General features: G+C 41.4%; 1 protein-coding gene across 5 annotated transcripts in view; it reads right to left on the reverse strand.

Annotated features, from left to right (window-relative positions):
• Positions 1-295: 295 nt before the first annotated feature.
• Positions 296-27,129, reverse strand: part of ypel1 (yippee-like 1) — a 47,336-nt gene continuing 20,502 nt past the window's right edge. For 4 of the 5 annotated variants that reach the window (XM_059983210.1, XM_059983209.1, XM_059983211.1 and 1 more), the window contains 3 exons: positions 18,574-18,617; positions 8,730-8,838; positions 296-2,570 (listed from right to left, as the gene is read on the reverse strand). In XM_059983210.1, coding sequence (XP_059839193.1) covers positions 2,481-2,570; positions 8,730-8,838; positions 18,574-18,617 — 243 coding nt within the window. In that variant the 3' untranslated portion in view covers positions 296-2,480. Of the gene's footprint in view, positions 2,571-8,729; positions 8,839-18,573; positions 18,618-20,936; positions 24,510-27,129 lie in introns of those variants that run through there. The other variant, XM_059983208.1, reaches the window with a different exon arrangement.

Below are 27,129 nucleotides of genomic sequence, written 5' to 3' on the forward strand. Positions count from 1 at the left end.
TTGTTGCAATTCATACTTTGCATTCCCAACTTCATATTCTTCTGTCATGTACAGCAAAATTCACTGGAAAAACTTGGAAGCAGGCAAATTCAATAAAGAACATTTCAGGAATCACCTACCTGCTCTCCACAAATCATCAGCAAATAAAAATCTTTGGCATGCCATACCTACATCTCCATCTGGTTCAGTGCAATAAAACGCCATTATGACAAGGCTGCAGTTTTAAACCACATTACCCAACTGGTAATTTGATTTCATGAGTAGATCATCAACCATCATTAACAGACAGGCTGTATCCTGGTGAAAGTCTTTTATTTAACTCCAGTACAATACAGTGAGTTGCTGCACAAAGTTGATGTAGTTTCAAGACAGATCAGCAAAGCAATGTATAGTCCCAATAGCTATGGAGGGTTGGGGGTGAAGAGAGGTAGTAAAGCATTCAAAAGGTTTATTAAAAAAATACAAAAGAATTCAGGCAGAAAAAAAGACATTTACTTTACCAATATATAACATGCTTTAGAACTTGTAATATTATCAGTCACCCTTGTAGAAAAGAATGCTCCAGACTTATCACTTGCCCTAACACCAAATGGCCGATGCCCTTAAGCTCACTTACTACTGGATGGATATTAACAACTCTAAAGCTCCAATAAAACCGGAAAAAAAAATCTCAAAGAAAAAAAACTTTTTTTAATTATAGTGAAAGGGGAAAATAAATTAATCATGTTACCAGCTTCCAGAGTTTAAACCAATAGACAAGCATCCTGGGATAAGCCAGCTCAAGAGTCTGCTCCATTGGTCCAAGAAGAGATGCCCTTCCTTATCCCCAACCCTCTCATCGTTTATTTTTTAAAAAATTCTAAAAATGAAAGGCAAATCACAAAATCTGAAAAAAAAACAACACACTAAATCAGATTGCAAAGTTAAATGTTATTGTAACAAAACAAGAATTACAGAGAACAAAAGTGCTCAGGTAGGGGAAGCAAATCAACTTACCCAGTAAAAATATGTATAAAACCTTAAATATGTTTCCTCTTTTTCTAAATGTACAAAAATGTTTTTTTTAATATATAGGGAAACTGGTTCAACAAGATTCTCGATCTGTAATCTGCTTCAAGTATTTAATTTCTGTAGTGCGACCCTCTTGAAAATTCGGCTCAGTAACCAGACTGGCCCCTTACTTTTTTCCCCCAAAATGTTCCTTCTTCAGTGGTACTTATCTGATCAGGACCCATCCCCAAAAATTTCAACTCAATGCACGGCACCAGGGAATGAGAATTCTGACAGCAAGAGAGCAGGCAAAAAAGTGTTGGCTATAAGTGGCGAGTGGAATACAATATTAAAAAAAAATATCTGCTGGACCATCCTGATAACACTGCATATGAAACTTCTAGCAGCAGAGTGCACCATTATATGTCACAGGTGCACCCTTATGACAAAACAAATGATTTAACCAGCAAACCATTGCACCCAGAAACAGTCCATACTCCAAGAACTGGGAATGACCATTTGTAAAAAGAACTTAGGAAGCAGAGATCAGAACAGGAGAATGAGGAAAAGAATTTTTTTTTAAATAAAAGGAAAACCAAAGTTCTGGAGTGTGTGCATATTCCAGGCAAAGGAATTTCATGCGTCTGTTAAATTTTAACAGTCCGCAGACCAGGAGTCCAGCTCTATGTTTAAAAGGATGTTATGCCTAAAAACCTATTTTTGCGCCCAATTTTGTCCAGTGCATTAGTATACTGCAACATGGAACCAGCCATATGCTTCCTTTATCTCATTTTGTACAATTTTAGTGGGCCCTCTGTATCCCCTTATCACCCACCCCAAACCACAGCTCCCATTAATGTTACAGCTGCTAGATTTATGCCCACTGGCCATCTAGAAACAGCCTGGGAGAAATAGAAGAACCAATTGCAGCCTATGGGATTCAACTGTACCTCAATGTCACAATACTGTGACCATTACTTCCCGGTCCCAAAACAACTCATTGAAAAATAAAAATGCTACATTTAGATGTACATATATAAACTCCCTTTACATTAATCTCCATGCTGGTCATCTAACCCAGTTTTGTACCAGAGCATGAACAGCAATAGAAGAGAAACACACAGTGGGGAGTTTAAAGAAGGGGAAGTGAGAACAGCCTAGTTCAAAACAGTCATTTGTAAAGCTAAACTCTCCAAAAAATAAAAGTGTCATTTTTTTCTTCTCACTCAAACTTTAAAGAGCTTTGAAAAAAAGATCCTCATTTATAGTTGTTTTACAGTGTTTCACACAAGAGAACACCAAACCTAGACAAAGATTTAAAAAAAAGCAAAGGGTCAACAAGAAGGCAACATCAATGGTTCAGCTGTAAGGTTTTTAAAAATAAAGTCAGCAAATGTTCTTGGAGCTGTCTTATAGCAGAGCATTTTCTGTCCATTAGATCAGCCTCATACAGTCTTAACACAGAGCAGCAGGGGTCTGTAGCTCACTGGTCACTCCCATCCATTGTCTTTAATCATATGGGCCAGTTCAATAATAAACTTTCCTTCTTTGTACTTCTGACTGCTCTCAAAGGCGTGCTCCTGCAAAGAAAAACAGGAAGAGGGAAATTAGCATCAGTAGGGAAGAGGCCAAATTACATACTGAACCACAAAAATGAAAAGCAAATGCATTAACCAAGATAGCTACTTAATGGAATGCCAATCATTTTAGTAAATTAGAAACAATCCACTTAAGTCGCTGACAGTGTTATGTTTGAAAGAAATTTTCTACAAAGGAACCTGTGTATGTTGCAGTTGCTACAGACTTCATTAAAAACCTGTGTGGATGAGTGTGTGCCCACAAAGAGCTACTGTATGATCCCAAACCAAAAGCCGTAGATGAACCAGGAGGTACTTTATCTGCTGAAGGCTAGATCTGTGGCGTTCAAGTCTGGCAACCCAGGCCTTTATCAGAAAATGAGGTATGATTTGCAGAGGGCTATTTCAAGGGCAAAGAGACAATTTCAAATGAGGTTGGAGGTGACATCGGATGCACAACATCTGGAATCTGGATCTGCAAGACATTACTTCCTACAAAGCGAAAACCAATATGGCATGAATGGCAGCGACGCTTAACCAGATGAACTCACACCACCTTTGCACGCTTTGAAAGGGAGAACACAACTACAGCTGTGAAGATCCTTGCTGCACCTGATGACCCTGTGATCTCTATCTCAAAGGGCCGATGTTAGACTGTCTTTAAAGAGAGTGAACCCTTGCAAGGCGAAGGTCCCAATGGAGTACCTGGTAAGGTTCTGAAAACCTGTGCCAACCAACTAGCAGGAGTATTCAAGGACATTGTTAACTTCTCACTGCTACAGGCGGAAGTTCCCACTTGCTTCAAAAAGGCAACAATTGTACCAATACCCAAGAAGAATAATGTGGGCTACCTTACTATCGCTCGGTAGTACTCACATCGACAGTGATAAAATGCTTTGAGAGGTTGGTCATAACTAGACTGAATTCCTGCCTCAGCAAGGACCTGAACCCATTGCAATTTGCCTGTTGCCACAATACATCAATGGCAGACACAATCTCAATGGCTCTCCACACAGCTTTAGACCACCTAGACAACACAAGCACCTATGTCAGGATGCTGCTAATCGACTTTAGCTCAGCATTTAATACCATCACTCCCACTATCCTGATTGAGAAGTTGCAGAACCTGAGCTTCTGTACCTCCCCCCTGCAGTTGGATCCTTGATTTCCTAACCGGAAGACCACAACCTGTGTGGATTGGTGATAACATATCCTCCTCACTGAATATCAACACTGGCGCACCTCAGGAGTGTGTGCTTAGCCCACTGCTCTACTCTCTATATACACATGACTGTGTGGCTAGGCACAACTCAAATAAGATCTATAAATTTGCTGACGATACAACCATTATTGGTAGAATCTTAAGTGGTGACAAGAGGGCGTACAGGAGTGAAATATGCCAACTAGTGGAGTGGTGCTGCAGCAACAACCTGGCACTCATCATCAGTAAGACGGAGGAGCTGATCATGGACTTCAGGAAGGGTAAGACTTAAGGAACACAAACCGATCCTCATAGAGGGATCAGAAGTGGAGAGAGTGAGGAGTTTCAAGTTCCTGGGTGTCAAGATCTCTGAGGATCTAACCTGGTCCTAACATATCGATGCAGTTATAAAGAAGGCAAGACAGCAGTTATACTTCTTTAGGAGTATGAAGAGATTTGGCATTTCAACAAATACACTCAAAAACTTTATAGCTGTAGTGTGGAGAGCATTCTGAGAGGCTGCATCACTGTCCGGTATGGAGGGGGCTACTGCACAGGATCGAAAGAAGCTGCAGAAAGTTGTAAATCTAGTCAACTCCATTTTGGGTACTATCCTACAAAGTATGCAGGACATCTTTAGGGAGCAGTGTCTCAGAAAGGCAGTGTTCATTATTAAGGACCTCCAGCACTCTCACTTTTAACATCAGGTAGGAGGTACAGAAGCCTGAAGGCACAAACTTAGCAATTCAGGAATAGCTTCTTCCCCTCTGCCATCAGATTCCTAAAAACACTAAACTTTCTTTTTTAAAAAATATACAGTATTTGTTTTGCACTTTTTTTACTTAATTTACTTGCTTATTTATTATTTTTTTATTTTATTTATTCATTTTCTCTCTCTGCTAGATTATGTATTGCATTGAATTGCTGCTGCTAAGTTAACAAATTTCACATCACATGCCGGTGATAATAAACCTGATTCTGTGTGCAGTTGTAGGTTGCATTGCTCAATGAAGAGCCCTTCTCATTTCACTCTCTGCAATTGAGTAGTACATGAGAAACCTCTCACCTAGATGTAATAGTTTTATTCTGAAGTCATAATGTCATGGGACCTTCATCTATCTCCACTAAACAAGTTTGTGCTTCTCATGTGCAGTATCTGCAGTTACTCCCTCCTAAGAGGTCGTGGCACATATTGGTACCAATGACAGACAGAAAAAGTGGGGTGGTCCTGAAAACAGACTACAGGGAGTTAGGAAGAAAATTGAGAAGCAGGACTGCAAAGGTAGTCATCTCCGGATTACTGCCTGTGCCACGTGATAGTGAGTACAGGAATAGAGTGAGGTAGAGGATAAATGCGTGGCTAAGGGATTGGAGCAGGGGGCAGGGATTCAGATTTCTGGATCATTGGGACCTCTTCTGGGGCAGGAACGACCTGTACAAAAAGGACGAGTTGCACTTGAATCTGCAGGGGACCAATATCCTGGTGGGGAGGTTTGCTAAGGCTATTGGGGAGAGTTTAAACTAGAATTGCTGGGGGATGTGAACCAAACTGAAGTGACAGAGGAAAGGGAGGTTGGCCCACAAATATATACAAAAATATACAGTATTTGTTTTGCACTTTTCTTTTTACATAATTAATTTACTTGCTTATTTATTATTTTTTATTTTATTTATTCATTTTTTCTCTCTGCTAGATTATGTATTGCATTGAACTGCTAAGTTAACAAATTTCACATCACATGCCAGTGATAATAAAGGGAGCATAGACAGGTGATAGAGAAGGGACTCGCTCAGTCCAATGGTTTGAGATGTGTCTACTTTTAATGCGAAGAGTATTATGAGTAAAGCGGATGAGCTTAGAGGGTGGATCAGCACTTGAAGCTATGATGTTGTGGCTATTACAGAGCCTTGGATGGTGCAGGGACAGGAATGATTACTTCAAGCGCCAGGCTTTATATATTTCAGAAATGACAAGGAGGGAGGGAGGCAAAAGAGGTGGGGGGGGGCGTGGCACTATTGATCAGAGATATTGTCATTGTTGCAGAAAAGCAGGAAGACATGGAGGGATTGACTATGGAGCCTCTGTGGGTGGAAGTTAGGAATAGGAAGGGGTCAATACCTCTACAGCATTTTTTTAAAAATATGGACAACCCAATTATAACAGGGACATTGAGGAGCAGATAGGGAGACAGATTTTGGAAAGGTGTAATAATAACAACAGGATTGTTGTGATGGGAGATTTTAATTTCCCAAATATCGACTGGCATGTCCCTAGAGTGAGGGGTTTAGATGGGGCGGAGTTCATTAGGTGTGTTCAAGAAGGTTCCTTGACACAATATGTAGATAAGCTTATAAGAGGAGAGGCTGTACTTGATCTGGTATTAGGAAATGAACCTGGTCAGGTGTCAGATCTCTCAGTGGGAGATCATTTTGGAGATAGTGATCACAATTCTATTTCCTTTACCATAGCATTGTAGAGATAGGAACAGACAAGTTAGGAAAGCATTTAAATGGAGTAAGGGGAAATATGAGGCCATAAGGCAGGAACTTGGAAGCATAAATTAGGAACAAATGTTCTCAGGGAAATGTATGAAAGAAATGCGGCAAATGTTCAGGGGATATTTGCATGGAGTTCTGCATAGGTATGTTCCAATGAGACAAGTAAAGGATGGTATGGTACAGGAACAGTGACGTACAAAGGCTGTTGTAAATCTAGTCAAGAAGAAAAGAAGAGCTTACGAAAGGTTCAAAAAAAAACTAGGTGGTGATGGAGATCTAAGAGATTATAAGGCTAGCAGGAAGGAGCTTAAGAAAAAAATTAGGAGAGCCAGAAGGGGCCAAGAGAAGGCTTTGGCAGTCAGGATTAAGGAAAACCCCCAAAGCATTCTACAAGTACGTGAAGAACAAGAGGATAAAATGCGAGAGAATAGGACCAATCAAGTGTGACAATGGAAAAGTGTGCATGGAACTGGAGCAGATAGCAGAGGTAATTAATGAATACTTTGCTTCAGTATTTACTACAGAAAAGGATCTTGGTGATTGTAGGGAGGACTTACAGTGGACTGTAAAGATTGAGCATGTAAATATTAAGAAAGAGGACATGCTGGAGCTTTTGGAAAGCATCAAGTTCAATAAGTCACTGGGACCAGATGAGATGTACCCCAGGTTACTGTGGGAGGTGAGGGAGATTGCTGAGCCTCTGGCGATGACCTTTGCATCATCAATCGGGACAGGAGAGGTTCCGGAGGATTGAAGGGCTGCAGATGTTGTTCCCGTATTCAGGAAAGGGAGTAGAGATAGCCCAGGAAATTATAGACCAGTGAGTCTTACTTCAGTGGTTCATAAGCTGATGGAGAAGATCCTAAGAGGCAGGATTTATGAACATTTGGAGAGGCATTATGATTATGAATAGTCAGCATGGCTTTGTCAAAGGCAATCCATGACTGATAAGCCCAATTGAAATTGTTAAGGATGTGACTAAACACACTGATGGAAGGTGGAGCAGTAGAAGTAGTGTAAATGGATTTCATGAAGGTATTTGACAAGGTACCCCATGCGAGGCTTGTTGAATAATTAAGGAGGCATGGGATCCAAGGGGGCATTGCTTTGTGGATCCAGAACTGGCTTGCCCACAGAAGGTCAAGAGTGGTTGTATAAGTGTCATATTTTGCATGGAGGTCAGTGAGCAGTGGTGTGCCTTGGGGATCTTGTTTTAGGGGCACTGCTCTTTGTGATTTTTATAAATGACCTGGATGAGCAAGTGGAGGGATGGGTTAGTAAATTTGCCGATGACACAAAGGTTGGGGGTGTTATGGATAGTGTGGAGGGCTGTCAGAGGTTACAGTGGGACATTGACAGGATGCAAAACTAGGCAGAGAAGTGGTAGATGGAGTTCAACCCAGGTAAGTGTGAGGTGGTTCATTTTGGTAGGTAATTTATGATGGCAGAATATAGTATTAATGGTAAGACTCTTGGTAGTGTGGAGGATCAGAGGGATCTTGGTGTCTGAGTCCAAAGGACACTCAAAGCTGCTGCACAGTTTGACTTTACAGTTAAGAAAGCATACGGTGCATTGGCCTCCATCAATCGTGGGACTGAGTTTAGGAGCGGAGAGGTAACGCTGCAGCTAAATAGCACCCTGGTCAGACCCCACTTGGGAGAACTGTGCTCAGTTCTGGTCACCTCACTATAGAAAGGATGTAGAAACCATAGAAAGGGTGCAGAGGAGATTTACGAGGATGTTGCCTGGATTGGGGAACATGCCTTATGAGAATAGGTTGAGTGAACTCGGCCTTTTTTCCTTGGAGCGACAGAAGATGAGAGGTGACCTGATAGAGGTGAATAAGATTTTGAAAGGCACTGATCGTGTGGATAGCCAGAGGCTTTTTCCCGGGACTGGAATGGCTAGCACAAGAGGGCACAGTTTTAAGGTGCTTGGAAATAGATACAGAGGATATCAGGGCTAAGGTTTTTTCTAAAACAAATATGCAGAGAGTGGCGAGTGAATGGAATGGGATGCTGGCGACAGCGAATGTTGATATGATAGGGTCTTTTAAGAGACAGGTACATGGAGCTCAGAAAAATAGTGGGCTATGGGTAACCCTAGGTAATTTCTAAGGTAAAGACATCTTCGGCACAGCTTTGTGGGCTGAAGGGCCCTGTAGGTTTTCTATGTTTCTAATGGAGAAGACCCAATGTTTATTTGCAAAAGGCTAAAGATAGAAAATTCAGTAAAAGGCCTAAAGAGTATCAGGAAAGAAAGGGGTAGACCCATTTGACTTCTCATCTCCATCATGCCATTCAATCCCCTGTTGATTGCTTACATCAGCACTAACTCCACATTCACCACACCAGGCAAATCCATTCATATGATGGATTGATAATTTCCCCTCTCACGTATTCACTTCAGCTTCAGAATAAGCAAGGCTATATAACGTATTAGAATCAATATAGAGACGCACATATTTCCATCCCAGAGTAGTTTTGCAGTTCTCACAGTAGATGTCTGCCACAGCGTGCAATCCAGTCAGCAGCACTCTCTCTTCAGCAGGGCCACAGCCTACATTCACCCTGCAGAGGAAAAGAGAATAGCTTTCAGTTTGTTACTAACCTGTAACTAGTACTTGAGGTCAGACTGCTCACACTAGAGACATCACATCTTGCTAAGCCCACTACACTTAACACCACATGCCTTTGCCATGGCTGCCAAGGTAGAATTTGAATTCAGCATAGACCACCAGAAAACAAGTGCATTACACTAACACTATACTTCACTAAACATGTTCACAGGCTGATACTGTCTATAGATGGACTACACATTATGGATGCCCACAGCAGTATTCTTCCCAACTGCTGCAGGTGATGGCTGTGGAAAATGTTATGGCCATCCACAAATGAGATTTTGATTCATACCAACTGATATGGAAGGAAACTTCATTGTACAAGTGGAAAACAGGAAAACCAAAAGGCAACAACCATTATCAGTGGAATAGTCACAAGGAGACCTAGAGGGAAGCATAAAAAGGCAGTGTCTTAAGCAACAGGAGGATAGAGAAGGCCAGAAGAAAAAGCAGAGCTGCTTCTGTTCAGCATCTGTAACTAAACCATCTAGGTATAAATGTGATGCCAGAGTGTTCAACAGACACCTGTTGAAGACATGCAAGTTGCACCACCCCCCCCCCCCCCCACCTTGCAAGGAAAATTTCACTCCTGAAGGAGACCAAGTGGCCTTCTCTTGCTGACTCTTTCCTATGCCTGGCAGGTGTACTCACACCAGCATTACATAGAAACACCTGCTGGCATGGATTTTATTGAACAGGATCTTTATATCCTTTAAGAAAATGTAGGAGCTTTCTTTCTCCACTGTAGTCCATCTCTATGACAAACATAATGATGGTTACTCTAGAATATGCCTTTAAAGGCCCATGCCCATTTGATTACTGTGCTGCAAAGTCTTGGGTTTGAGTCAATTCAGCAAAACTCCCATCAGGAATTGTCCAAGTGCTGTTTCAGTGTTCAGTTCCACACGTTAACCACCCTTAATGCCTTGTTACATTGAATTTTATCTACAGGGGAACTAATTTGACATGAACACCCAAGAACAATTTATCCATGCAAAAAAATGGTACAATTCAATTTCTAAGCAAAAATCAAGTGAAAATATAAAAAAATGCAGACAATGCAATAAATCAGATGAGGTCAGGCACAAAAGAGAAATATTAGGGCATGTGATCATTGAAAACTCGATTGTGAATTAAATATGCACAGGTCAAAAAGGTCATCAAACCAAAACCCACATTCACTACTCACATCTCTGCAATTACACATTCCAAAACTGATTAAATATGACCTTTTCTGTCCCCTTCACCTTTTCTGATATCTAGTTCCAGGCACCATTCTAGATCAAAAATTTCTTTATCTCCCTCTAATCTTCTCACCAATTACATTAAATCCATGTCAACTGACTTTTGACCCATCTGTTAGCAAAACAGACTCCATTTTAACTCCATCCTTGCCATACTTAAGCTTCCCTCAGCATCTTCTTTTTCCAAACAATCCAAGCTTGCGCAATATTGCCTCAGAACCACTATTTTACAGCTCTAGTAAAATGCTTAATCTCTTAATGCTCTTTAATGCAATTCCACCGTTCCTAAAGAAGTGATGACTCAAAAGTACTACTCACACCTGTTAATGTTTTGTACAGTTATAGCATAACCACCCCCCTCCCCCATATTCCATGCACTCGTGAATAAATGAAAGGTTTCCAAATAGTCTTTCAACCGCCTTATTAAACACTTCTGGTTCATTTATGGATTCATTCCTCTGTATCTATATCTCTAGCAGATTAAAGTTTGGATCCAATCTATCGAACATCCTTAGATTTCATGGGCTTTTTATTGACCAGCCTGCCATGTGGAACCTTATCAAAAATCTTACTGATTTCCCCACAGACTACACCCTCTGTTCCTTTTGAAATAATTATTAGACACGACTTTCCCTTAAATCCATACTGAGTACTCCTGATTGTGAGGGGATTAAAAAAAAGATGGATGACAAAATTGGTTAAAGAAATTACATCCTTGAAAAGGATTATCAAAAAAAAAGCTGAGAGGCAACTATACTCTAAGAGTACTTTAGGCTTCCAAACAACTTGCAGGAGATAGAAAAGAAAATTTGTAAGCAAATTTCTTATGAATAGAAGTAAACTGGGAAAGCAATAGTAGGGGAATTTTGTTACCCTCGGATCAACTGGAATGCCTAAATTGCACTCAAGACTTCTTTTCCCCTCATTGCATCATGTAGCAAGCAGGATTAAAGTTTGACTGGTGGCAGCAGTAGCAGGACTATTACAATCCTGAATTGTTTGGGGAAATGAAATTGTGCAAGTACAGTGATGTCAATAGGAGAAAATCTTTTGTAGTAATCATAATTCAACTGAATTTGAAATAGTTATGGAAAAGATCAAAGCTTACTGAAGGAAAGTTTATACTACCCCTTAAGAATGAATTTAAATAGTTTGCCCTTCAACTTATCAGGTCTAAAAATCACATTCTTTTGAACTGCAAGCCAACTCCCTCAACGCCATCCATGACAAGAATGACCATTTAAAACCAAGGTACTGCCAGACCAGTTTCCAAATGTATAAAATCAGAGGGGAAATAAAAGGGCAAATTTTAAAAGTAAAATTGGCATCATCAAAGTCCAGAATAGGCAACGAAATGTGACTAAGAGGAGCTATACCACTGGTAATGTTCTTACCAGTCATGACAGATCCTTCAAAGCAGTCTTGGTTGACAAGTGCTTCCTTTAATTAAAAAGTGAAACAGTAGAAAGCACCAAGTTTATTTCTAACAACTGAAACTAAATGGTATCTCAACACATAAATATCTAGTTAAAATGTCCCACAGCAAAGGTTAGCCAATGCATAAATATGCTTCTGAAATTTATAGCTGTTCAAAGCTAGAGGTATTGAATGCAGAATTTTTCCAGTTTCCAAGGTCTTTGCACCTGCCTCTCCTCTAACAGTGAATGGACTCTTGCATTTTCCTCATTTCAGAGGAGGAGAAAGCAGTTGGTGAGCTCTGGTAATGGAGCCAGAAGAATCACTCAATTCTGTCCACTACCCTGATCTGGTACTTTTGTAAAGTTTAGCAGCTTTAACTAGACACAATGACTTGAGCAAGTGACACTTGTCATTGACAAGAACATGGTTGCTTGGACAACATATATGCAACCATGTTCTCTGGAGCACTAACATACAAGATTAAATAGAAATGCATCAATTAAGAGGTAATATGAAACATATAAAATATTGTTGATTAATATGTTGGGGACTTAGTCAGACTTGTCCAGAAAATAAAACATCATGGAATTCAGTTCCAAATAAACAGCAAGGACCCTAAATACCAACCACCCATTAAGAACAATAATGGCAAAGGTCACAGCTTCCATTGCAGCGAACACAGAATTCATTAGTCATGAGTGAATAATGGAAACTCAGACTACTTACATTATTGCTGGTGCTAGGGATTTTGAGGTGATGAAAACCTTCCAAGCAGCTTGGAAGATCCTTCATCTGATTGCCTGGCCAGCTAACATCCCCATCTCAGGGAGGTATCAGCAGTGTATGGAATATAAGTCCCTTGTCTTTTCATAGGAATAAACCATATGTCCACCCATCTGCACCACTTTGTGGGAAACAGGTCTCCAAGAGTTCCCTTGTCCACCTTCTTTCAGGCACCACTGGCAAGTTATCCACATCATTGGACCCACTCCTCAGCAATGGTCAGCTGGACCACTAAATACAATTGCAGAAAAAACATGAACCCTTTGTAATTGCCTGGTTTCCTGTCTTAGTCAGTCAAAATGTGGTCCAATCTTCATCCAAATCACAATAATAGACAAACACAATCAGCCTAAACTAACATATAATTGTACTTTTCAATGTCTTTATTCAACACATTGTTTAATCATTTACAGTCCAGGCTGAAAGATTATATGCACCCTTGTATTTAATAACTGGTATAATCTCCTTTAGCAGCAATAACCTCCACCAAACATTTCCCGTAGCTGCTGAACAGACTTGCACAGTGGCTAGGAGGAATTTTAGACCATTCCTCCATACAAAACTGTTTCAGTTCATCAGTATTTCTGTGACACCTTGCATGAACAGCCCTCTTCAGGTTATGCCACAGCATCTCAATGGGGTTAAGTTCTCGTCTCTGACTTGGCCATTCCAAAATATAAATTTTCTTTTTTAAAACACTGTTGTTGATTTACTCTCGACTTTCGGATCATTGTCTTGTTGCATCATCCAACCTCCAGTAAGCTTCAGGTGACCGAATGCTACCCTGACCCATTTTAGTGTCAGTTGTTTTGATGAAGGCATGGTGCACATAAACAGAACTTTCTTGAGAAGTGCAAGTTTTATTAGTAACCTAACTTTGTATGTCTTTATTATTAAAATAGGGCAGGGCACATCTACAACCCACATCACCAATCTCATCTTATTGATTGAAACACCCGACTCCAAATAGCTTTTGTAGAAGACATTACCCCAGAGGTTCACACACTTTTTTTTGGACCTAGACTGCGATTATTTAAAAGGTGTACTTTGTATTGACGAGAAGTAGTACAATTGTTTGTGCGCTATTAATTTAGGCAGATTGTGTTTGCCTATTATTTCACTTAGATGAAGATCAGACCACATTTTATGAGCAATTAATGCAGAAGACCAGGTAATTGCAAAGGGTTCACAAACTTTTTCTTACAACTGTAAACATGCACAATGCAAGTCTTAGCCTTGACTCACTGTTCACCTAATTCACCATGCAACTTGGAACTGCTATCTTGTCCTTTGCAATGAAACTAACTGCTCCAAATGGCTCTTTAACCAACCTTAAAGATTTTGATAATCCCCTTAAATTGTAAATGTACAAGGCATGCTCATACGATTTATGCATTTTCCCTCTCCCATGAATGTTGGGTATTAATTAACATCTGTGATTCAACTTCAAGCAGCTACCAACTGGGCCTTCCACATGAATTAATGTCATTGACACACAGAATACATGTTCCATGCATGACCAGATCATTGGAATGGCCAAAAATTACATTAAGTAATTTTGAAATCATTTTGAAATAAGATATTTAAGGGCTCAACAAATATAACACATGGCTGAATATCTGGATTACAACATCTAGTTGCTGAAATAATAGGATAACAAGACAGGCAAAGGCAGCTAAAACTCAGGCGTAGTATTAAAATTATGGAATCCAGAATCACTGTCTGACGCATATTTGAATAAATAAAAAGCAGTGTCTGTAGTCGTAGCAAAACCAGAAGTATTTACAGGTAACTCCATGAGGTTAGAAACACAAGCTAGTGGACCAGAGAGCAAACAGGTGATTGCAGTCTCAAACTCAGAAATAAAAAAAAATAAAAATCTGGAGTTATATGTGCACAGCTCGTTCAAGTGGCAGGTCAAGTTGAGAAAGTGTTTTAAAAAAAAAGGCACATACGACCCTGGGCTTTATAAACAGGCTCCAAATAGGTTAGCAAAATCACCATGACCAGTTCTTGGACCATCCTATACAACCTTAATCACTACCAAAGCAGATCAAAATTATGACCACTTTACACTACAGTGGACTACATTTTGTTCTAATTATGTAATATTGTATTCATGTATATATGTTTTCTTGTGAATGTTGTATCTCTAATGCTATGTACTGTACTTATGATGCTGCTGCAAGCAAGTTTTTCCACTGAACTTATGCATATAACAATAAACTTGACTTTGTAATGTCCTGTTACAAATGCAACACAGACAGTTCTGGGCTACTCACCTTAGAAAATATATGAAAGGTGGAGAGACTATTTACCAAAATAACTACAGGGATAAGGTTTAGCAATATGGATAGAACAAAGAGGCTGAATTTGTTCCCTTAGAACAGGAATGGATTGAAAAGTGGATCTGATATAGTAATTAAAATTGTGAGGAGTAAAGAAAATAGACAGTAATTGTTTCTACTGAAATCAACAAACTAGAGGAAGTGTTTGTCAAAAGAACAATGTAACCTTCAAGTTCACCTACAGTTATGTCACCTAGGCTCATTTGTGCCTGTACCTGATTCTACACTGGGTCATAGACAAACATGGGCACAATTTTAAAACTCAAGTCAGAATCTTTTCATATGCCTTGCAATTACACCTGACCAAATTATTTTCTCAAACATCTACAGTCCTTCAGTTCCAATTATTTGGGTATCTTTAATGGGCATGCCTTTAAGAGGTACAGCTTTAAACTCTAGAATTTCCTCCGAAAACCTCATCTCTTTCCCTCCTTATGGCACTCATCAATACCTGCATTTTAAATTAAGCTTTAAGTTATCTTCCCCAGTTATCTCCTTTATTCTATAAGCAGTTTGGTATTGAATTTTGTTTTATTATGTTCTGTGACGTGGCATTAAATGTTTACTTTGTTTGAAAACACTACATAAATGTAAGCTGTTGTTTTCATCATGTACAAGAAACATTGTAATAAAAAGGCAGAGGAATAGACAAACTAATTTTTAAAAATAAATTACCAGCATTTAAATGAATAACACTGGGAGAACAAAAGGTCTCTCAGTGACAATGTAGGAAAGCAGAGAAACAAACTATTCATAACTTGACAAAGTTTGGGTTTGAGAATTTTATTGAACAGTGAACATTGACAAGATCTAGATTAAAATAACTGACAGCATCAATTAAGGGTGGTTAGAATGCAAGTCACAATAGTACTGTGATTGCTTCAGGTAATTAAATACATTTAAGTGTACTAATAAGAGAAGTGGAATAAATTGACAGTTAAAGATGAAATGGGATGAAAGTACTCTGTACAATGCAGAAATGCTGAACCAATTAGCTTGTTGTTTTTGTACTGCATATTTTAAACAGCAGTCTTTCAAATTACCCCTTTATTTTACTTCCTTCTGACAAAACTCAGTCTCACAGTGCTTACATTCAGTTACCATAAATATAGCTCTCATTGCCTACACACACAGGTTAAGAACAGTGCATCTACTTGAGGCAATATGACTTTGTAAAAATAAAGTACGAACTGCAGCTCCAAGAAACTGCTGTCTACCTCAGAAATCCTAAGCAACTGGACTAGTATTGAAAGCGACACCAAGACTTAAGATTGTAGCTTCAAATTGTAGGTTCACACAAAGCAAACTTCCATCCTTGGACTCACTTTACACCGCACGCTGTCGCAGCAGTGCTACCAGGATAATCAAGGCCACGACCCACCCAGTCAACACAATTTTTGTCCCTCTTCCCTCCGGGAGGAGGTTCAGGAGCTTGAAGATTCGTACGGCCAGATTTGGTAACAGCTTCTTTCCAACTGTGATAAGACTGCTGAATGGATCCTGATCTGGATCAGAGCTGTACCTTCCAAATATCTGGACCTGACTTGCACTACCTTACTTTCCCTTTTCTATTTTCTAATTATGATTTATAATTTAAATTTATTATATTTACTTTGATTTGTACTTCAGGGAGTGCAAAGCACAAAATCAAATAACACTGTGATGATTGCATGCTCTACTATCAATTGTTTGGTGACAATAAAGTAAATAAATGCAACTCAACCCTTAATACCACACACAAAGTTTTGATCATTGCTTCAATGAAGCAGCAGGGCCCAGGTCTAAGAGCAAGGAATGACCTGAAGTCTGAACGTTTTAAGCACCAGGCCAGATTGAAAAGGTCAGAGCATCAGGCCAGTCCAGCTCGCTGCTCTGCAAGGTTTACTTGTCTCTGCTCTGAACTGAGGCTGTGGCCTGTGGTTCCTGAATTGGCTGCACAGATGATCAGCTTCATGGCTATGGATGCACTTTCGTGAACTTCAATTCTGAATGTTATTTGCTTACTGTTATTGTTTGCACAATTTGTTTTTCTCCCACCCTTGTAGATTGGTGTTTGTCAGAGATGTAATCTGCCAAACACCCAAAACAAAATTGGTAATGGATTCTATTCAGTTTTTGTGGTTGCCTGTAAGGAGACTAATCTGAAGGTTGTATATAGTAAACATACTTTGATGCCTTTAAGTGATCAGGCCACTGGCCCTCATAATACATCAAGAAAGATTGCTTGGAGGAGGAGGCCATGTGCAAGTTATTTGTTGAGGAATACTGGACATTTTTCTAGGACCAGAGCAAATGCCTTGCAGCACAAGAGCAGCAAATCAGAAGCTTTAAATCTCTAAGCAAATTTCTAGAATGTAGGAAGAAGTACTTTACACTTTACAGTAACACTGAAAAAAGTTTTCACTAATCTCAACATGGCTTCTGGAAAAGAAGATTGTATTTCATCATTGATGTTTATTTCAATTTGATCAAGACTGATAGTTCAGTCAATGCTCCCAAAATCCTTTAAAAAGCTTTGATGTAGAGTTGGCCACCAAGGAAAGCACATTTCTGGTGAATTGACATTCAGATCAAGTTACATTATACACTAAATGCATTTGTGAAATAATATATTTACGTATGATCACAGGCACCAATGGTCCCAAACTGAGACTTACATTACTGATGGATGGGCCATACTTTTTTCTGATGTTATAAACAATCTGTTTGAAAGAGTAAAGCTGGGTTGTAAATTCAACAATTACAGAGCAAGAGAACCAATAGACATATACAACTGGATATTAAAAGGAAAAAGGAAATGGAGAGAATATTTCCTATAGCGGAGTCATCTAAGACCAGAAGGCACAGCCTGAGAATATAGAAGTGCATCCCTTTAGAAGCAATAGGAACGTAATTATTTAACCAGAGGGTAATAAATCCGTGGATTTTATGGCTACAGACATGTAATTAGGTATACCTGAAGCAGAGGTTGATACGTTCTTAATTAGTATACAGAGAAAAGGAATAGAGGGGAAATATAAATCCTCCATGATCTAATGGCAAAGCAATCCAATTCTACTCCTATATCCTATAGTCTTAGACACAAAAGAAAATGAGAGTATTTCTTTTAGATTCACAGAAACATTTAAAACAGTATTGGTGTACAGATCCGAAACACCCCAATGAAAATGCAGTTGCAGTAAACAATATTATATCATAATTTCAACATTCCATTGACTGCCTTAAACCCAGTGCTCATGTTTGTAACAAAAAAAATCAAACATAAATTAAAAACAAAGGGGTTTACAAATTTCTTCAGCCAAGCTGATCCTCTATCCTAAACAATCATACTCTGCAACAGTACTCTCAAACACTGTTTATTTTTATAACTGTAGGAAACAATTTTCACTTTTATACCCAACATTAACATTATCTTATTACCTACAACACAACTTACTGCTGAAAAAAAATTTGATTCCTAGTAAGTCTGTACCTCAGTTGTCAGTCTGCACCTGATATTCAGCATGAAGATTTAAATTTTTCTGATTGTTATCGTACAATTCGTACAGATATGAATATATGAATATGAATAATGAATATGAATATAATGAATATCTAAAATAACATAATAATATAATATAAAATAACATAATAATATCTAAAATAACACATATTTTCAAACTAGTGCACCTTTGACCAAGTAAAGGATAACGCTGATGTAATTTTATACTTTATGTTATTGATACCTGTTACTTGCTGATACCCATCTTATAACCACTTTAACAACCTCTTCACAACTACCTTTTTAAAAAAATGGTAGCAGAATCATAAGCACAGATTAAGGATACGTCAGTAGTCACAAGGAAACAAGAGCCCCTCAGATTGTAAAGCAGCAAACAGCCATATACTTACACAGAGTTGAACAGGTATGCACGGCCCTGGCTGCCCTGGAATGACTGAGAAAGAAGAAACAAAAGTAACAATTAACATTCTTTGAACAAAATGAATCAGAAACTCCAATCCAAAATTTATCCTGTATAAGATTAAAAGAGCATTATTTTCAGACTCTTAGGCATGTAAGTTTTACACAATACCTTTTTGAGAGCTTATTTGAAAGGAAAGATATTAAGAGCATACAAAAAGATTTGGTTGCAAAAACTCCATCAGTCATCACACGTTCTTCTATATTGCAAACACTTTCCCTTAGATTTCAAACTTATTGGAGCAGTATTAGAAATGCAAGCCATGTAGCCTCTAGCCTTATGATAAATTCGATACATTTATCATCTAACCTGTTCTTTGAGTCTACATTAAATCTATTTTATTTTTGAAAACCAATCCCAAAATAAATTGTCTGGCTTTAAATATATATCCCAGAGAATTGTACCTGTACATCTGTCGTACATTTCAAAGGTTACAACTTGTAGGAAGAAAAATCCTTTCTCCCTGGGTCTAAACTTCTGCCAAATTCCAGGCCCTTCAACGCAATTTTATTAACTCCAAAAAATATAATCTAATCTTACCACTCAATTTTTCTTTATAGGACAATACCCTTAACTCATCCTAGAGATCAATCTTCTGAATCTATGCAACACCTCCAAGCTAAGTATATCTTTGAATCAAAGACAAAGGGTGAAAATAAGTACTCAGGTGTAGTCTCACAGCAGTGGACAATACACAACCATAGCACAACTTTCTCATTGTTGTATCCCGAATATCTTACAATAAAGGCCAACAAAAGTATCCTTTTTTTCTATGTTTCAAGTACATTATTGGATTTGTTTTCTCTAATATTTACAGATTTCTTACCACTACAGTACAGATGTTCAAATCTTCTCCAGTGAACAGCTTCATTGTCCTGCTGCAACCTTAAATCACTTATCCTGTAAAATTCCCTGCCAACTCTCAGGTTTTCATAGCTTTTATTTTTAAACTTAGCTTTGAAAAACCAGCAAACATGTTATACAACTCTGCATTCAAGATTGTGTACAACCCAGCTGCCTCCCTAAATCAACTACTCTTCAGTCTTAGCATCTTTGGGATAAATTCACAGTCCTGAAATTAATTACAGTTTTTGGTTATAAACATCAGTCAATATTAGAAATACACAGCAGCTTACAATGACAACAAATTATATCCAAAGGATTAACAGAGATCTTCCATTCACATGTTAACAACCTAAAACTTTCAAATATTTAATCTGGGCACAATTAGACATAAAGATACCATGCTTCCGAATCTGAAGCCAAGGCCAAGTGAACGCCAAGTAAATGTTTTCCACAATACAATGAGGAGAGTAATTTATTTATTTAAAAAAAAAATCAAATCAGACAATCTCAGATTACCAAAAATATCCCATTGACTGCAGGAGAAGTTTTGTATCTGTGTGACCAACCATCCAAATCCATGAGAAGCAGTTAACTTAAAAATACAGCACAATTTGAATGGACCTGCTAGCTTCCAGCCTGCTGCGATGCAGGTTCCAGGATCAAATGTTAGGTGACTAATGATACACTGAAATCCACAGACATGGTGTAGCATTACTGACCATACTAATGCAGGACAATTGCAGGCGAGAGATGGGATGGGAGATGTAGAGTTAATTTTAAAAACAGTCACATACTGGAAAATAGTTCAAATACTGGATAAAAGACATGAATTTGTGCAGCTCCTCCAATACGAGGGGCAAGGCCAGCAAGACATTGACACCTTAAATAATTCTAATAAACACTGGACAATCACAAGCTTTTGCAACTGGACATACATCTTCTACATTATTCTGACTGTTAATGTGTATAATGAACCTTGCTGTCCATTAAGCACATTAACAATCAGAATAATGTAGAAGATATATTTGGAAGTTTGTAGAAAACACAGAAGTAGGTGTTTCATTGGTAATGAGGGCAGTCTTTGGCAACAGAACTACATCAAAGAGTTGGTTTGACAGGCAGCAAAATGGTAGAAGGAAGTTAATCATGAAATTGTAGCGATGTGCTACACACAGCGCTGAAATAACGACATAAGCCGTTTCGAGACTAATTTATTCAAACTTCGCGGCGCTGGCATTTAATCCCTAGCGCCCGCCCTCTTCAGGCGGAAGTGAGGTCAGAGGTGCATTACCAAAGTCTTTCCCCGCGTGCTGGCTATTTGTGAGCCGGTTCGCCTGCGCAGAAAGTGTGTCGCCACATAACCCCCCCCCCCCAGAACCGGCGATACACCCCCCCACTGTCCAGTCTGGATCAGCCTCTGTTTGGGAGGTCTGCCTCTGTGCCAAGTCCACTTGGGCTGGTTTGAGTCGGTCCACCGTGAAAACCTCCTCTTTCCCCCCAATGCCCAGAATGTACGTGGACCCGTTGTTGTTGATCACCTTGAATGGCCCCTCGTACGGCCACTGTAGCAGTACCCGGTATCCGCCCTTCGTACAAACACAAACTTACAGTTCTGCAGGTCTTTGGGTACATGGGTCGGGGTCCTTCCGTGCTGTGAAGTTGGTACGGGGGCCAGGTTGCTGAGCCTTTCGCGTAGCCTGTCTAGGACTGCTGTGGGTTCTTCCTCTTGCCCCCTTGGGGCTGGTATGAACTCTCCTGGGATGGCCAGGGGCAAGCTGTACACCAACTCGGCCGACTAGGCATGCAGATCCTCTTTGGGTGCTGTGCGAATTCCAAGCAGGACCCAGGGAAGCTCGTCCACCCAGTTAGGTCCTCTCAGGCGGGCCATGAGAGCCAACTTCAAGTGACGGTGGAAGCGTTCCACCAGTCCGTTCGACTGTGGGTGGTAGGCAGTTGTGTGTAGCTACGTTCCCAACAGGCTGGCCACAGCCGACCACAGGCTGGAGGTGAACTGGGCGCCTCTGTCAGAGGTAATGTGGGCCGGTACCTTGAAGCGTGCTACCCAGGTTGTGATCAGTGCTCGGGCGCAGGAATCAGCAGATATGTTGGTGAGGGGGAACGCCTCTGGCCACCTCATGAACTGGTCTACCATAGTTAGGAGGTACCGCGCTCCTCAGGACATTGATAGCATGCCCACGATATCCACATGAATGTGGTCGAACCTCCAGTGGGTGGGTTCAAACTGCTGCGATGGGGCTTTAGTGTGCCGCTGCACCTTGGCTGTTTGGCACTGTGCGCATGTTCTGGCCCATTCACTGACCTGCTTGTGAAGTCCGTGCCACACGAACTTGCTGGCGACCAGCCAGACGTTTGTCCTGATAGATGGGTGCGCCAAACCGTGTATGGAGTCGAAAACTCGCCGCCTCCAGGCTGCCGGGACGATGGAGCGAGGTTGGCCGGTAGCCACGTCGCATAGGAGGGTCCTACCACCTGGGCCTACGAGAAAGTCTTGCTGCAAACCCGAGACTGCAGTCCTGTAGCTGGGCATCTCGTTGTCTGCCTGCTGCGCCTCCGCCAGTGCTACATAGTCCACCCCCAGGGACAGGGCCTGGATAGCTGGTCTGGAGAGTACGTCCACCACAACGTTGTCCTTCCGAGACATGCTGGATGTCCGTCGTGTACTCGGAGATGTAGGACAGATGTTGCTGCTGGCGAGCCGACCAGGGATCGGACACCTTCATGAATGCGAAGGTCAACAGTTTGTGGTCAGTGAACTCTGAACGGCCTGCCTTCTAAGAAGTACCCGAAATGCTGGATTGCTAGATACAGTGCCCACAGCTCCCGGTCGAAAGCACTGTACTTGAGTTTGGGTGGTCGTAGGTGCTTGGTGAAGATTGCCAGTGCCGCTCGATGAGCTGCTCCAGCACCCCACCGACTGCTGTGTCAGATGCGTCCACCGTGAGGGCGGTTGGAACATCCGTTCTGGGGTGCACCAGCATCGCAGTATCTGCAGAGGCTTCCTTGGCTTTAACAAAAGCGGCCACAGCCTCCTCATCCCAAGTAATGTCCTTGCCTTTACCCGACGTCAGGGTGTACAAAGGGCGCATGATACGGGCTGCTGAGGGGAGGAAATGGTGGTAGAAGTTCACCATACCAACGAACTCCTGCAGACCTTTGACCGTGTTGGGCCGGGCAAAGTGGCGGATTGCGTCTACCTTGGCGGGCACAGGTGTTGCCCTGTCTTTAGTAATCCTGTGGCCCAGGAAGTTGATGGTATTGAGACCAAACTGGCATTTGGCTGGGTTGATCGTGAGGCCGAAAACACTCAGGCAGGAGTAGAGCTGCTGGAGGTGGTACAGATGCTCCTGACGACAACTGCTGGCTATAAGGATGTCGTCCAAATAGATGAACGCAAAGTCCAGGTCGCGTCCCACCGCATCCATTAGTCTCTGGAACCATGTGCAGGAGGGAGCCATGGGCTGTAGGGCCTCTGTACGATCCCCAATTCCTCCATCCTCTTGATCTCCTCCTTTGCCAGGCAGAGCTTTTCCGGGGGGAGCCTTCGTGCACGGGCGTGGAGGGGTGGTCCCTGGGTTGGGATGTGGTGCTGTACCCCGTGTCTGGGCATGGCTGCTGTGAACTGCGGTGCCAGAATCGATGGAAAGTCCGCCAGGATTCTGGTGAATTTGTTGTCCAACAGCGTGATGGAGTCCAAGTGTGGGGCCAGCAACTTGACTTCACCCAGGGAGAACGTCTGGAAAGTCTCGGCATGTACCAGTCTTTTCCCTTGCAAGTTGACAGCAGGCTGTGAGCTCGCAAGAAGTCCGCCCCCAGGAGTAGTTGGGCCACCACGGCCAGTGTGAAGTCCCACGTGAACCGGCTGGCACTGAACTGTAGCTGCACTGTGCAGGTGCTGTAGGTCCGTATTGTGCTGCCGTTTGTGGCCCTCAGAGTGGGTCCTGGCTTCCTGTTGCGGATGTCGTACCCCGTCAGGGGCAAGAAGCTGATCTCCGCTCCAGTGTCAACCAAGAAGCGGCGTCCCGACTGTTTGTCCCAGACGTACAAGAGGCTGTCCTGGTGGCCAGCTGCCATAGTCATTAGCGGCAGCTGGCCCTGGCTCTTGAAGGGCAGGTGACAACGGCGGGCTTTTGTGCCCCACCGCTGGTGGTAGAAACACCACTGTTCACTGGCCTCCTCACTCCTGCCTCTGTGTTGTGTGCGCCCCCCTGCCGGGCCTGGTCTGGTCTGCTGTTGGGCACGTGGCCTGGTAATCTGACCGACGGACGCCACGCTCTCCCTCTTGGCTTTCCACAGCACATCTGCCCAGGCCACCACCTTCCGGGGTCACTGAAATCTGCATCGGCCAGCAGCAGATGTGTGTCCTCGGGCAATTGCTCTAGGAACACTTGCTCGAACATGAGGCAGGGCTTCTGTCTGTCAGCCAGGGACAGCATCTCGTTCATCAATGCTGACGGCAGCCTGTCTCCTGAACTGTCCAGGTGAAGCAGGCAGGCACCTCGCTCACGCCGTGACAGGCCAAAGGTCTCAATGAGCAGCGCTTTGAAAGCTTCATATTTGCCTTCTTCCAGGGGCGACCGAATGAAATCCACAACCTGGGCTCCCGTCTCCTGGTCAAAGGCGTTCACCACGTGGTAGTAACGCGTAGAATCAGAGGATATCTGCTGAATCTAGAACTGGGCTTTTGCTTGGCTAAACCACACGCGTGGTCGCAGCGTCCAGAAAGTCAGCAGTTTTAGCGAAACTGCATGAACAGATGAAGAGTCGGTCCTCTTTGGTCCAAATCCCATTTGGACCGTCAGGGTCACCAATATAGCGATGTGCTACACACAGTGCTGAAATAACAACACGCAGTCGGTAAGCCATTTCAAGACTAGTTTATTCAAACTTCGCAGCGCTGGCCTTTAATCCCTAGCGCCCGCCCTCTCCAGGCGGAAATGACGTCAGAGGTGCATTACCAAAGTCACTCCCCAGGCACTGGCTATTTGTGAGCCGGTTCGCCTGCGCAGAAAGTGGGTCGCCACAAAATGTTACTTGATGCATTTTAGGAGTAATAAAATTTACATGTAAATAAAGAATAATATGACCCAAAGTAGTACAGAGGAACCTTGATGTATATGTCCAAGATCCCCAAAGGCAGCAGTACAAATAAATAGAATATGCAGCATATGGAATACTTGCCAACAAGAAGATTATGGTGCAGTGATATAAAATATTGCTTGGATTGCAGTTGATCTGTGTGCAATCTTGATCGTTTCAACATAGGAAGGAAGGACATTGATTTCAAGTCAATTGTTATTGTCATTTCGTCCATAACTGCTGGTACAGTGCATAGTAAAAATGAGATGACGTTTTTCAGGACCATGGTGTTACATGACACAGTACAAAAAACTAGACTGAACTATGTAATAATAAAAAAAAAAGACGCCTAGACTACAGACCTACACTGGACTGCATAATGTGCACAAAAACAACGCAGGCATTACAATAAATAAACAGGACAGTAGGGCAAGGTGTCAGTCCAGGCTTCAGGTATTGAGGAGTCCAATAGCTTGGAGGAAGAAACCGTTACATAGTCTGAGAGCCCAAATGCTTCGGAGCCTTTTCCCCAGACGGCAGGAGGGAGAAGAGATTATATGAGGGGTGCATGGGTCCTTCACAATGCTATTTCCTTTGCAGATGCAGCATGTAGTGTAAATGTCCGTGAAGGCAGGAAGAGAGACCCCGATCTTATCAGCTGACCTCATTATTCGCTGCAGGTTCTTGCGATCCGAGATGGTGCAATTTCACTAGAATGGAGAGGGGATTTACTAAGATGTTGCCTGGAATGAAGCATTTGGATAAAATTGAAGATGGAAGGCAAGGATCTTTACACTGGACCAGAGAAGAAATAGTTTTAAGGGTTGCAAAAAGTACAGGGAATGCAAGGAAGAATGTTTCACTCACACATGGTAATTGAAAGTTGGAACTTGCTCCTGAAGGGGTGAAGTACTCCCACAATGTATTTAGAGGACCACTTGAAATGCAACAGCTAGAAGGCAATGAGCCAAGAGCTGGAAAATGGGATTAGTATAGATAGGTACTTGTTGGCTGGCATAAAACAGTAGGTTGAATGCCTTTGGTACTTCATAGCTTTATAATATTATAGCCTTCACAAGTGTGATCAACTACACAATTACTGGACATTTAGTTCTGTGGATTACATCATACCACACTCTCAATTTTTAAATTGTATCTTCCATTAAGTCAGCTACAAGCTTTGTTTGATGTTGAAAAGCTGGCAAAACACATTACAGTAGGCATCAGGCTGAAGTCAGCAAGGACATTAGGGAAAAATTCATATCCATTTCAGATTACATAATCTTTCCAATACCAGCTGAAACCCACGCCTCTCCCAAAAGGTGCAAGGTTACAGTCAAGAACTGAAACACACCATCCTTGTCAGCACAGCAAGTAGGGATATAGGAGCTTCTTATCAGAGTATTACTGTGTTTTAACACAACTTCCAAATAACACAAATTAACCAGAGTAGGGTGCATGACAGTGTAAAGAAAGCAGCTCCATGTTATTTATATGGGAACAAAAGTATAAAAACTATACACTCAGTGGCCACTTTATCAGGCAACCTACTCATTACAGAAATGCCTAATTGGCTAATCATGTGTCAGGCACTCAATCCATAAAAGTATGCAGACCTGGTGAGGAGGTTCAGATGTTCAAACTAAACATCAGAATGGGGAAGAAATAGGATCCAAGTGAACTTGATCGTGAAATGATTGTTGGTGCCAGATGGTGAGGTTTGAGCATCTCTGTGGGCAAATATGTCTTGTTCATAAGAGGGATCAGAGAAAAATGGCAAAACTGGTTTAAGATGAAAGGAAGGTGACAGTAACCCAAATAACCCCCCATGTTACAACAGTGGTGTGCAGAAGAGCATCTTTGAACACAAGATGTCGAACTTTGAAGTGGATGGGTTACAGCAGCAGACTACGAACCTACACAGTAGCCACTTTATTAGGTATAGGAAGTACATTGTGTATAATACAATAGAACTAAAAACCTGACTCTTCTAAAGAATTCTAGAATTCAATCTGAGATCTTGGGTTCCTGGAACACCCACTCGCCATCTGTCCAGTGGGGATGGCAGGCAATAACATACAAAGAGTTTGGGTCAGAATACATCAACAATCTCAGAAAAATGCAAGCTTAATTCATAGTTGTCAATTGGTATGGCAAATCTAAATACACCATGCACAACTGCAGAAAATTTAAGCCTACAAGACAACTTTCCTACTGTATCATTTTATTCTTCCATATTCCCTTCAACTGTCCCCAGGATTTTACCATTATGGGAGCTATTTACAATGGTCAATCAACCACCAGCCCATACAACCTTGTAATATGTGAGGAAACTCCCAAGGTCATGGGAAGACGTTGAAAACTCCACATCTGACATCAGAACTGAACCGGGGTCACAACAACTAATGTAACAGCTTATTTGGCTGCATCATTAGATAGCCCTTTAATGGTGAGAATTTGGGTAGGATTTATGGTCAAAGAGATATAGCAAGCAATTAAAAGAGCAAGTGGTATATTACCTCTTATTATTAGAGGATTTGAA

This window comes from Hypanus sabinus, chromosome 10, assembly GCF_030144855.1.
Source record: "Hypanus sabinus isolate sHypSab1 chromosome 10, sHypSab1.hap1, whole genome shotgun sequence".
NCBI lineage: Eukaryota > Metazoa > Chordata > Chondrichthyes > Myliobatiformes > Dasyatidae > Hypanus > Hypanus sabinus.